Source organism: Vespa velutina, chromosome 23 (genome assembly GCF_912470025.1).
Source record: "Vespa velutina chromosome 23, iVesVel2.1, whole genome shotgun sequence".
Classification (NCBI taxonomy): domain Eukaryota; kingdom Metazoa; phylum Arthropoda; class Insecta; order Hymenoptera; family Vespidae; genus Vespa; species Vespa velutina.
Genome location: NC_062210.1, coordinates 1,948,404 through 1,961,846, shown reverse-complemented (window position 1 = coordinate 1,961,846; position 13,443 = coordinate 1,948,404). Strand labels below are relative to the sequence as shown.

The 13,443-nt window shown below is 33.0% G+C and overlaps 3 protein-coding genes across 4 annotated transcripts; all 3 read right to left on the bottom strand.

The window, feature by feature from the left end:
* Window positions 1-370: 370 nt before the first annotated feature.
* On the bottom strand, window positions 371-2,761 carry LOC124956671 (keratin, type II cytoskeletal 1-like). Of its 2 annotated transcripts, XM_047512802.1 has the most exons (4): window positions 2,689-2,761; window positions 1,899-2,325; window positions 1,635-1,780; window positions 371-487 (listed from the first exon to the last, which is right to left on the bottom strand). In XM_047512802.1, the coding sequence occupies exons 1-4, from the start codon at window positions 2,698-2,700 to the stop codon at window positions 479-481; spliced, it is 594 nt and encodes a 197-aa protein (XP_047368758.1). In that variant the 5' UTR covers window positions 2,701-2,761; the 3' UTR covers window positions 371-478. The 2 variants fall into 2 exon arrangements, with proteins under 2 accessions (XP_047368758.1, XP_047368757.1); XM_047512801.1 differs by lacking the exon at window positions 371-487 and having other exon boundaries at window positions 1,200-1,780.
* A 2,091-nt stretch (window positions 2,762-4,852) lies between these two features.
* Window positions 4,853-6,775, bottom strand: LOC124956831 (protein SEY1-like). Its single transcript, XM_047513138.1, has 4 exons — window positions 6,758-6,775; window positions 6,272-6,336; window positions 5,810-6,069; window positions 4,853-5,509 (listed from the first exon to the last, which is right to left on the bottom strand). Exons 1-4 carry the CDS (start codon window positions 6,773-6,775, stop codon window positions 5,193-5,195), a joined length of 660 nt encoding a protein of 219 aa, XP_047369094.1. The 3' UTR covers window positions 4,853-5,192.
* A 2,379-nt stretch (window positions 6,776-9,154) lies between these two features.
* LOC124956699 (tol-Pal system protein TolA-like) lies at window positions 9,155-10,683 on the bottom strand. Its single transcript, XM_047512860.1, has 5 exons — window positions 10,467-10,683; window positions 10,113-10,352; window positions 9,801-9,997; window positions 9,458-9,695; window positions 9,155-9,334 (listed from the first exon to the last, which is right to left on the bottom strand). The coding sequence occupies exons 1-5, from the start codon at window positions 10,482-10,484 to the stop codon at window positions 9,242-9,244; spliced, it is 786 nt and encodes a 261-aa protein (XP_047368816.1). The 5' UTR covers window positions 10,485-10,683; the 3' UTR covers window positions 9,155-9,241.
* Between the last annotated feature and the right edge of the window lie 2,760 nt (window positions 10,684-13,443).

Sequence of the window (13,443 nt, the reverse complement as noted above, 5' to 3'; positions counted from 1 at the left end):
AAAATAATATAATAATAATATATATATATATATATATATATATATATATATATACAAAAAAATAAAAAAAAAAAAACTTTCTAAATACGGCATTAAAGTGCAGCATGAAGATCTATGTCTTTAGAAATGTATTATATCGAAAAGAAAGTGCAGAAAAAAAACAATAAGAAAAAAAGAAGAGGGAGAAAAAAATAAAGATAATGGATTTTCCATTATTTGTTAATAAGTTCGTTAACACGACCTAAATATTGTGGAAGATGAGAATGCTAAGGTCCCCATAGTTGTCTCCATTCGGTCGTATTAGATAGATATGGTCACGCCTCATTTGCATCAAGCGATTACGTTGATCTTATTTCTAACGGTTGGATTAGCTCGGTCGGCATTCGCTTTCCATGGAATCCGTGGCGAATATATTGAAATTTCCAGTGAAAGCCGCAATTATGTTTCTTGGCGTGCGGTATACGCGCATACATCACGTTCACCTCTTCTACGGGAAATGAAAGATAATAGAGATGATGATGGTGGTGGTGGATACGTGTGTATTTTCCAAAATTAAATTGACATTTCATTCGTCCTTATATATATATATATATATATTATTAATATATCCCATTAAAGATTGTTAACTTCTATTATTACTATAATATTTCGAATAAATCTTATATTTGAACAAACGTATTATGTATATAAAATTAGATAGTAATAATATTAGTTAAATATATCGTGTAATCGTCTTATTTGGAATGACGTATTGACAATTTGAAAGGATCGTATGATTAAATCAAAGATAACAATAATGATCTATAATTGATAGATGTTTTTAACACTTAGCGTGTTTGTTGTTGGTATTTTCAAGGACAGTGCTTTTTAATTACGAGAGAAATTTGATTGTCTTTGCTGGAACGTAATAGACTCTAGGTGTTATCTTTTCTACGATGCCTTTATTTTCTCTGAAAAGAGAGAAAAAGAAGAAAAAAAAAAAAGAACATAATACGTAGAGAGGTGAATGTATAAAAGGAATACATTCACCTGGATGGGACTTTCACTGAGATATGAGAATATATGGTACAACATCTTGATATTTTGTATGTAATTTATTGAAAAAGAAACGTAAAAAAAAAAGAAACCAAAAGAAAAAGAAGAAGAAGAAGAAGAAAAAAAAGAGAGAAACAACGAGGTACAAAAAATAACGTAATCATAACAATGCATTGTCGAGAGGATGAGCGCATAATTAATGCACTCGGCAATGCTTACATGGATATTTTGTGTATATACAACATATGAAAAAAAAAAAAAATAATAATAATAATAATAATAACAAGAAATAGATATCACGTAAAAAATTCGAAAAGAAGAGATAACGAAGTTTATTCGTTGTCAACTCCTTTACGTATTCCTAAGGACACCTTTTTTTGCCATCTCTCTTGGCTATCGTGAGTGCCTATACATTTCTGAAGGACACTCCTTCATTTTCCATTCTAATGACCCTTTTTCGCATGATGGTAGATCGTTTTATAGACAGGGATTCTGATGGGATAAGGCTTAACCACCGGAACTGGCACATGTTTTTCAATCGTTATGGGAACTGGCTTCTCCACAGGCACAGGTATATGTTTTTCTACGGGATATGGAACCTTTTTTTCGACGGGCACAGCTACCGTCTTCACAATTTGAATAGGTACGGGTTTTGATACTGGTACTGCTACTGGGTATGGTTGTGGAACTCCGATAGCAACTGGGTGTGGAACACCAATTTTTATTGGTTGTGGCACTGGTATACCTATAATCAAATAAATGTTAGACATATATGATTTTCATTTCTTTTTTTTTTTTTTATTTTAATTTCTAATTTTTTTTTTTTTTTTTAATCTTTTCCTATTGTTTCTGTTATGGCTTACCTATCTCCTTGACAACTGGCACAGCTATGGGCTTGGTAACTTCAACGTGTTCTGAAATTGGTACGCTGTGAACAAAATTATGTCCGCCATCTAAAGAAATTCCATGACCACCCTCGTCACCACCGTGTCCACCATATCCACCGAAAGAAGAATAATCCTGATGTCCTCCGTCTAAATGACCTCCACCAGACTCTAAATGTCCAGCGGAAGCTTCAAAACCACCACCTCCGTGGCCACTGGAATAGTCACCACCACCATAGCTACCACCACCATAGCTACCACTATCTCCAGAACTCCCAAAATTGTCATGGTCCGATCTCTTGATATCTTGCAAATGTCTTACTATCCGCATTAGATCCTCATGGTTGTAATGTTGATCGACGATTACCGGTGCGGCCGCGGCCAAGGACAATAGTGAAAGTAATACCTGCGACGAAGGTTAAGTTCAAGTTAAGAATACCTACATTCAATATATATATATATATTCGTAATCGATTGGCAATAATCATTGGGGGAATTAAAAAAAATTAAATGTGTTCTATGCGTCGAACATTTCTTTTTTTTTTTTTTTTGCTTTTGTCTTCTTTCTTTCTGCTCTTTCTTTTCCTTTTTCTTAGATAATTTCCGGTTTCTTTCACCGATATAAGAGAAATCCTAGAAATTTCATATTATAAGTATTATACTTATTATTTTCTCTAATTTCTAATTCTCCTTTTCCTTTTCAAATTAATCGTGTAAAATCTTTGCCCTTGGTTTCTCCTTTTAATTTTGTCATGTCTCTACTACTCACGATTCTATTCATGATCGAACGCGCGTCTTTCGGCAAATGCACCGACGGCTGTTGGTAGAAGAGATTTCTTACTGAGACTGATACATCTTCGACCATTGCTCGTCTTAATATACCATGGGGCCTTTCACTGTCGACGATGTAATTTAGTCTTGGTACAGCGTGCCTGGAATCCCATTTATTCGGTACAATTGTTTTACAGTAAACGCTTCGTCGAGCACGTTAAAATTATTGACTATTTGAGAGAATTCTCTATTCGTTTAGAATTCGGTCATTACTTATACAATCTGGAGGGTGAGCGTCCATCTATTACGAACCTTCGTGAATTTCATCTTAGATTTGCTACACCTATATGGTCCCGCTACGTTACGTCAGCTACATAGAAACGATTCGTTTGAAACCCTTTGATCTAATCTTATCTTCGCTCTCATATAATATATATGGCATAGCTATCGAACATGTTATCAATCGTAAATACATGATATTCGTGACAAGATATTTTCTTGTAAAATATAAAAAAAAATGTGCGTATATATATATATATATATATCGATATCGATTTAACTGTAGATATAAATGTTTATCTATAAATTCAGTTTACGAGTAAAATGATTTATTCATGTATTATTATACTTACCAAACAACGAACAAAGATACATACGTGAAAGGAGTAAAAGGATAGTATGAAAAAGAGAATAATTCTTAAATTGACAAACCGTAACGAAAACTCATTTTTTCTCTTTTTAATGTAATATATCAGAGAAATATTCGTTCTTGAGATATTCATAGAGAGTAAGAGAGAGAGAGAGAGAGAGAGAGAGAGAGAGAGAGAGAGAGAGGGAGAGAGAGAAAAGAAAAAGAAAGATATAGAAAAAATTATATGAAAGTATCTGTCATAAAATCCCATCAACTACCGTTCACCATCTCACTTGTCAGTTTCTCACATTAGATATTATGATGAGTTAGTTTACGAAGATGAATTAACACTTTTTCTCTTACTTATATTCTACGATTAATATATTCCTTACAAATGGACACGGGCATAGCCGAAATACGTATAGATACGATATCTCTTCTTTAATTAATTTTCTACGATGCATTGGAAAAGCTAATAAGCTTTTAGAAGCTTTTACCCGCATAAATTAAATTTACGCGACGAATCTCTCTGTAAAATATGACGAAATAGCGTCACGCACTCATCCCGCCGTTGATTTCGTAGTATCGAATAATATTCAAAGGACGGTATCGTTACTCTTTCGTAGAAATAGAAATGATTCCCTTTAACGTATTAAGAAGAAATTTTGTATGTTATTATAATCGTTAATAATTATAATCATTACTATATCGATAAATTAATATTACGTTCATTATGTTCGTTTGTCATTAAAATAATTAATTAAGGTGGATGATTGCGTCATGTGACTGAATCATAAACATCTTTGTATCATGTATCACGATTAATAATGAATTTCATTAGATTCCTATACGTTTATGGGCAATGTTCATAAACATATAAAATATGTGGAGAGAGCATAACGAAAAATTCAACGAGATAATCTTTTAATTACAATCGAGAAAACTGGGGCCATTAACACCGGTTCATGATCAAAACTTTATAACTTCTTCGATTAAACACAGAAACTATAAAAATTAAATTATCTGTATTTCGCCTGTCTCTCTCTCTCTCTCTCTCTCTCTCTTCTCCCGTTCCCTTCTTTCACTCCCTACATCTCTCACTCTCTTTTCCTCTTTTATCATAAACTAATACATTTAAAATGTATTAGTATGTTATTTCATCCTCGTTGAATTGGAACAAGAAAAGAATATCTGAATTAATTAACCGAGAATCTAATTTTTTAATTGTTAACAAATGAATGTGTAAATGAAATAAACATGGTTTTCTTTTTTTCTTTTTTTCTTTTTTTTTTTTTTTTTCTTTTTTCTTGTTATCTTTCTCTTTTTCCAAGTATAGCGATGAATGAACATTCGAATTACTTTTTAAATATTAACGCAATTAACTATTGCTTAATATAAAATTTTTATCTGATAATAGATTATGTCGATGTATTTTGTCTCTATGAGTCAGGGATAAATCATAAATGATGTAATTGTTCTATAAGATTTCATTAAAAATTAATATTTTATTTTGTACAACAAGGTAACAACGATTAAAAATTATAAATACAAAATGTAATACTATATGCGATCGTGTTCGATCAAATGGCTCGAGACGAAATATCGAAGAAAATAAAATGTGTTCCTTCGGTAGCATGCTTTATGGCAGTATATTTTTCTTTTTTTCAAAAGCAGGATTTTTTTTCTATCTTCTTCTTCTTCTTTTTCTCTTATTTTCTTTTCTTTTTTTTTTTTTTCTATGGCGAGCCCCTCAAAAAAACTCAAACAATTATATGCCAAATCGACTTTTTTTTCTTCTTTCCTTTTCTTTTCTTTTTTATTTTTTTGTAATCTTAAAATGCTTATGTCACTTTCTGTTTGTCTCTTGTTTTCTAATGGCTCCAACCATGACCGTGACTCTTGACTTTATGGAAAACGTGTTTGTAAACTGGTATATGAATCGGATATGGTTTTTCAACTGGTACAGGTACATGCTTTTCAATGGTAATTGGTACAGCTTTTTCGACTGGCACAGGTATCACTTTTTCCACCGGATACGGAACCTTTTTCTCAACAGGTATAGCGACAGTTTTTACCACAGGTATGGCCACTGGTTTGGCTATCGGTATATGTACCGGATATGGTTGAGGTATTCCAATTGCCACCGGACGTGGAACTGGTATGGCAACTGGTTGGGCAACTGGTACCCCTGTTGATGAAAATAAAAATGAAAATGAAAATGAAAATGAAAATGAAAAAAAGAAAAAAAAAATGAAAAAATAAAAGAATCTAATGAAAAGTAATTTTGAATGGTTTGATTATAGAAATTTATGGTAACGAAAGATGCGGATAAAAGAGATTGTACCTTGAATATTTTTATTTTTCTTTTTTTATTTCTTTTTTTTTTTTTTTTTTTTTTTGATAAAAGAATTTACATAGACGCATTGTAATTTGATTAAGATATGAGAAAGCAAAAGTCCGAGAGGAAAGTAAATGAACAAGAACTTACCAACATTTTTTACAACCGGCACTGGCACTGGCTTCGTAATCTCTACGTGTTCGCTGATCGGTACTGTCTGAACGCCATAATGATGGTGAGCATGACCTTCGTAGAGGCCATGATCGAGACCGGAGTTAAAGCTATGGCCTCCACCTCCGTAGGAATCGTAAGAACCGTAAGAGCTTATGTCTTGATGAATATTTCCATAAGAATTGTGAAGAGATATGTCATCGTGTCCGCCGTAACTCAAACCATAATTCGTTGATATCCTGTGTGTGTGTGTGTGTATGTGTGTGTGTGTGCGCGTGTGTGTGTGTCATAATGCATCATATTAAATTTTATGACGCGTAAATTATATGACGGATTTAAAAGATTTGTTTACTTTTTTCTTTTTTTCTTTTTGTTTTTACTTTCTTTTATTCTTTTTTTTTTTGTTTTATTTTTTTATTTTTTATTTCCTCCGTTACTCACCCTTGCCATCCTCCAGATTCACCGGCCGTGTAACAAATCCTCGTGAACAAACATATAATGACGAGCTGAAAAAAAAGAAAAGAAAACAAAAAAATTTGTTTTTAGTCAAGAACGACGAAAAAAGAAAAAAAAAGAAGGATAGCTTGATTCAAATTAAGAAAGATTTTTTTAAAAGGACTTTCGCGTATTTTGTCGGAAGTAAACAAAGATAAAAAATTATGTTTCCTATGGTTCTATAACAAAATGTTTGACCTCGATATTATTGAACGTATGATACCGAGTGTATCGTTAAGAAAGAGATTGTACTACTATACTATGTTTAGTTATTAAAGTCCACGATACTTTCGATTTATCAAGAATTTCGATAGGACAATTCACTGCTCTAGCAAATCTCACGTAGTATACTAGTAAACGATATTAAGTTTGTCAATAATATTTCTCTCGTGTTTCCTCTTTCATTTTTTTTTTTCTTCTCTCATTACTTACACATGACAAACAATACATTTTTCGATTTTTCTTTTCTTTTATTTTTTCGTTCGTTCGTTCGTTCGTTCGTTCTATTTATTTATTTATTTTTTTTTTAATTATAAAAAAAAAAAGAAATAACAACTGAACGTTTGTACGTAGAACGTAAGGGATACTGCAAGTTGCCGGAGGTTGATCGTTCGTTTTTATACACAAGACGCTTTCTCCCTCCCTCTAAGTTTCTAGTTAACAGTAAACAGTGGATCTCTCGTATGAAAACCGGACTTGAACGTACGCGCCCATATTCTATTCGTAAATCGAGAAGTATGATAGACGATAATGAAATTCAACACGTGGCAACTAGTTCCCCTCTTTACAGAAAGTTAAGAGGAAGTTCATGATCGATAACATTGAACTTGAAATAGAAGAAGAGTTGTTGAATGAACGAGAAGAAATGAGATAATAAAAATTATCAATTTCGGTACAGAGAGTTCATATAAATTTTGTATAAATATTTCTGAGGAATTTGTGTACGATTAGCAAAATTATTTAGTAATATTATCTTTTGCTCGTTCAACAACCAGATCCTTCGAGGAATGCTCGTTGAATGCAGAGCGAACGTCCGTACGACGAACGTGATGGTGAACGACCGGTGAACGCGGTGAACGCCCATGTGCTAGAGAACAAAATCTATTACGGCCACAAAGCCGATGAAAGTGATTTCCTTTTCGATCCAGACATCCCTTTCATTCGTTCTATCCCAACGTACCGTATCGCGATTCGAAGGAAAGCCTTCGTTTCTTTCTACGAACGTAAAGACGGTTCACGTGAGATCAAGAAAAAGAAAAAAGAATCAGGAAGGAAAGAAAGAAAGAAAGAAAAGAAAGACAAAAAAGAGAGAGAGAGAGAGAGAGAGAGAAAGACAAATGTCCAACAGATTCGATTAAATCGTGACCGTGATCTCGAACGTGCGCAAGGCGAAACGTTTGTCACAATCTTTGTTTCTTTATTTTGTTCTTTTTTTGTTTTGTTTTTCTTTTCTTTAAATCAAATACATATTTGAAAGTAATTGATACGATCGGAGAACCGCTGCTTTAAATAATAGAGAATTATTGCAAAAATATATTCTTCCTTAAAAACGTTTTATGAAAGTACCCTTTCTTGCTCTTCGTACTTGTCACGGAGTAGCATATAATGCTGAAATCAGGTTAAATCTTGGTGCAGTGAGAGTAGAACACGCAATACGAAAGGAAAGCAAATAAAATTGGGTGAAGGAGAACGCAGGAGATAGAAAAAGGATGAAGAAAAGGAAAAAAAGAAAAAAAAATGAAAGAAAGAAAAAAAAAGGCTAGGCGACTCCGATGAAAGTATTTTATCCGGTTCGGCGTGAAAGGTGGAGGAGCATGACGTCTGGTTATAGTAGCAACCATCTCTTGCGATACAATTCTACTTCTTGATGGTTAGGATGTTGAACGATTAAAATCATGATCATGTATATGAATAAGTTATGTATGTGACTAGTATTTAACTTTAAAGTATTAAGTATAAATCCAAGATTATATTATATCATCACCGAATGGAAGTTTTCTTCTTGTTAACTTTCATCTTTCATTTCGTTGCTTAATAATTAAACATTCTGTAATTTTTTTTCTTCTTCTTCTTCTTCTGTTTTTTCCTTCTTCTTCTTTTTTTTTTTTTTTTTTTTTTTTAACACGAAGAGCCACTGGCACAAAAGATCGAGATCCATAAAGGACAGTAAAATTTAATTATCATCGAGTAAAACTGGGTCGATGTTATGACGAAAGCGATTCTAAATTGTTTCTTGGAAGATAAAGATTTCTTATCGGAGGAAGAAATAGCGAAAGGATATATAAATATAAAATATGTTTTCAGGGAAAATAATTCCTTAATGATCTATTAAAATCTTTGAAAATATTTTCCACGATATATAATATCCATTCATGCTGTCTTTTTCGTCGAGCGAATTTTTTAATTAATCTTTTATTCAACAGTTCGTTAGAATTTTTTTTCCTAATAATCAAAACTTCCTACACATTGATTTTACATCCGTTTCTTGGATGTTATTATTGGGCGGGTTCCGTGAGAAGTTCCTGTGATGGAAAAAGGAAGAATTATGTATGATCAGGAAAGAAGCAAGTGAAAGGATCCTGGTATTCTAGAGAGTACATCATATTCAGAGCAATGACTTCGATTGGCTTATGCTTGTATGATTAGAGGGGCAGTAACCTTATTCTACCTTCGAACAATTAACATTTTCTGATCAAAGGATGATAAATTTCTAATGTATGTATATATATATATATATATATATATTAAAATAAATTATAATTATGAATAAAAACGAAATTGTATTTTGCAAACAAACTATATTGATAACAAATACAAAACATGAGTGAATATAACAAGCATCCATCACCAATAAACAAGAAGTATATATAAATTTGCTATTTTTGATTTAGTGCTCCATATTTTTCTTTTATATCATCAACCCCATGGATGGTGTACAGGTTTTTCAAATGCCGCGTGTTCTACTGCATTTGCAACAGCATTTTCCTTTGCCGCGACAATATCTTTTTCCTAAGAAAAGAAAAACAAAGAAAAAGAAATGAGTCGATTATACTTATCAATAATATTTCGTTCACGCATTTATCGTATTTATGACATTTAGATAAAACATTTCAATCAGATAATTATCTTTACCTTAGCTTCTTGCTCACTCTGGGAGATCTGTTTATCAACATCTTGTTTTCTCAATTCTGCCGCAGTATCAGCGGCATTTCTCTGAATGGCCGCAGCCGCGGCAGCTTCCCTTGCGGCTGCAACCCGTTGTGCAGCGGCCACGGCATCTTTCAAGGTTGCCAGTCTCTGCTGCGCAGCTACTAATTGCTTAGCACTCGCTCTGGCTTCTTCTTGAGCATGCGATGAAATTTCTTGCGATCTAAATGAAAAGTAAATGGAACAACATTTCAGATCGTTCGTTCTCTCTTTCTCTCTCTCTCTTTCTGTATGTATCTCTGAATTTTTTTCTCAAAAATTAATTAACCTCAAAGCCGCTTCCCTCGCAGCAGCTTCTTTGCCAAGTGCAATCTTTTGTTGGACCACTGCAACTTCTTTAGCCTCTGCCACTCTTTGTTGAGCCATGAACACGTTATGATTAGCTTCTTTAGCCTGCTGTATAGCTTTCATGACTTCCGGTGGATAAGCAATACTTGGTGTTCCAGGTGATGGATCCTTTAGAGTCTATGAAAAATATAATATTATTTTCAAATAGTACACATTCTTCTTTTATACAACGTTTTCTTTCTTCTTCTTCTTCTTTTTTTTTTTTTTTTTTAATCTAATAAAAAATTCGTACTTGCAAGGCCACGTTGTGAGTCGCTTGTGCTTGAACTTGTGCAAGAGCAATGTCAGGAGAGGATGGGGTATTCCATGGAACATTGCCGAAACCGGTTGGTGCCCAAGAAGTGGTACCATAAGCTGGCACAACACCGAAAACGTCGTAACCGGGTGGACCAAAAAGTGCTACGCCACGTTTCTGTTTTTTCGTGTTTAACATTGATTCCGTGGCAATAGCCAACGTGAATACAATAACGATCTAAATAAAAAAAAATCGATAAAAAAATATTTTCGATAAATTGAAGTGAAAAAAAAAATGAAAAAATCAATATGAATGATCAAAATCATAAGATAAAGTAATGATTTTTATTACCGTTGAGATGGCCTTCATCTTGTTAGGATGCTGTTGCAAGAACTGATACCTTTCTGATCAAATCCCTCGTATATATACGAGTTCGAAATCGATGGGAGAATGTTTGAACGCATAAACAACGTAATAACAATATTAATTAAAACGATTAAGTCAACATAAAAGGTAACTCTCGATGATACGCGGTTACAATTACAAGCTTTCATTGTCTAAATAACACCTCTCCTCTCTCGATTCCTTTGCTATGTACTATCACCGTCTACGAGACCACTTATAACCTGGAAGTCAGTGATTCCAGATTATTATCTAGTATCATCGAATTCAGGAAATCATCTCGATAGAAGTAAACTTGAAGATATTTCCGGCAGAGTACAGGGTATATTTTGTACTTTGTTATAGAGATTTTATTTAATCGATAAGATGGAGAAACATTTCTAAAATGCATTTCGCTTGTCTCTATTATTTGATGTTGTTTCCTCGTGAGAATGACGTTGACGAATATCAGGTAATATTCCTCTCACCGCTCTACACTATTCTCTTATCTTATGGACGTTGTATATAAAGACGATAAATTATTACGAACAAGATGATAGAGAGAAGATAGAGAGAGAGAGAGAGAGAGAGAGAGAGAGAGAGAGAGAGAGCGAGAGAGAGAGAGAGAGAGAGAGCGATAGTGTCTATCGTATAAAAAAAAAAAAAAGAAAGCAGAAAAAAAAAAAGAAAAAATGTATATCTATCATAATATATATCTCTATATAATTATGATACATCGTAGAAACGAGTCGAGACAATTTAATCTAACATATGTGTAAACTTAAAAGTATAAAATTATTTTTTTTATTACTATTAATTGATATTACTTTTTTCTCTATTAGATTCCTGTTAAATCGCGAAATACTTTCTCGTTGCTGAGTGTTCGAATTTTACTATTAACTAAATTCGGAACGTAAAATCCACCGTAATTACTCGTCAATTCTCTTCCAATAGGATTGGCATTTGATAAAATTTCAGTTGATCTTTTTCTTGTATCAGCTAAATTTCGATAATTCTTCTTTCGATTATAATTGAATGGATGATTATTTTCTTCATCGTTGGATTCTTCTTTGTAACTATTGAATCCGTTCTTTTGATGTTTCACTTCTGGTACTTCTTTCGTGTTAATATATTCTGCAAATAATAATTATAATAATTAATTAAAAATTATTATTATTATTATTATTATTATATATAAAGGATGAATGAAAAGTTTCTAGACGATTTACACTTTCTTAAAAATATTTTGTAGTTTTATAATCCGACAAAGAAAAAATTCATTTTCATAAGTCAACCAGAAACTTTTGATTCACACAATTTCTATAAATTATAATAAATAAATATTAATATATATCTTACTATTTTTCGTTAATGGTTTTTTGTAAAAATCGTCAAACTCTTTGTCAAAGTCTATCCTAAAATATTTGCTTTTATTTGATTCTTCTTTCCGATTCTCTTCCGGTTCTCGTTCATTCTCGTATCTGTCATTCCCATCTTCATCATCGTCATCATTTTCATAATTAATACGACGATCCTCGGATGATTCATAATCATCGTTATGTTTGAAAGAATGTCCATCTTCATCATTTTCAGACGATGAGTAACTTTGAAATTTATCCGTACTCGGCCTATCATCCTCATCGTCTTTATTACTTTCCTTCAAATTTTTCCCAAATTTGTCGTTGTATTCCTTGAAAGGAAATGACTTAGACGGAACAAAATCATTTTCCAAGGATGGTTCCTTCGTATTTTTAGATCTGTATACTTCCTCGTCGTTGTAATTTGGCCCGTATTCAGCCTCGACCTTTTTATCTATTTGTAAATCAATACGAAGAAAATTAATAATTAAATGTAAGTGTAAATAAAAGAAAAAAAAAAAAGAAAAAGAAAAAGAAAAAGAAAAAGGTCAACATAATCAAATACGAACCATCATCGAATTCGTCTTCGTCGTATTTACGAGGTGGTTGTTTCGGTTTCTTCTTAATAATCTCAACATCGTCGAGTATCTCTTCGGCTGCTTTCGAATTCAAATTTACGTTTTGATAAGGATTAACAATAGGTGTAGCAGGCACGTTTTGAAAATGTAATTGTGGTTGTGCACGTAGGGGCTCATAGGTACGTGGTATATTTGCAAGATTGAGAGAAACTGGATAAGGTGCCACAGCTGCACCTTTGTATTGTGGAAACTCTGGAGTGCTACTAGCCGTTTGAATAGGAATCACTTGGCCCTGAAAGCTCGAAATGGGCGATTGGAAGGGTGAAATATTGTTAGCTGCTTCGGCTATCGTTTTCTCTTTTCCACTGATCAAACCGAAATGCAAATTTGGTTGTAAATAATTAAGATCCTGATTTAAAAGTACTGGTTTGTTTTCAAACATTCTCAAATATTCCGGTATATATTGAGAATTTTTAACTTGAACAACAGGCAACGTGATTTTTTTCGTTGTAGTGGTAGTAGTCGCTTCGTTTTCTGGATAATATTGATCTAATTTTCCGGAGGAACGAAGTGTCGGTTCCAAATTAGATACACTTTGATATCCTGGCGTATATGTAAAAACAGAATTTTTTGCTCCAGGATAATGAGTCCTGTATACAGGATGTAATTGAATATTATTGGAATGAATTACTTTTTGATTATTTGCGTCCGATAATGATGGAACGAATTTCTGTTGGCTCGACATAAATGGATAATCATAATTCATAATACCAGAAATGCCTTCTATAATATTCCTTCGATTGGGTTCATTGCCATTTGAATTTGAATTGATTTCTTCATTGAATTTTTGAATTTGTGACGATGCGATAGGTCTCAGTTGTAACATTGGATTTATCGCATCTGGATTAACGAAACCGTGTTCAAAGTATGGTGTAGAGAAACGTTCCACGTTCGTGAAAGGCTGTTTTGCTTCTTGATAAGGTGACGAGAATGACCCACCTGTAGCTGAAT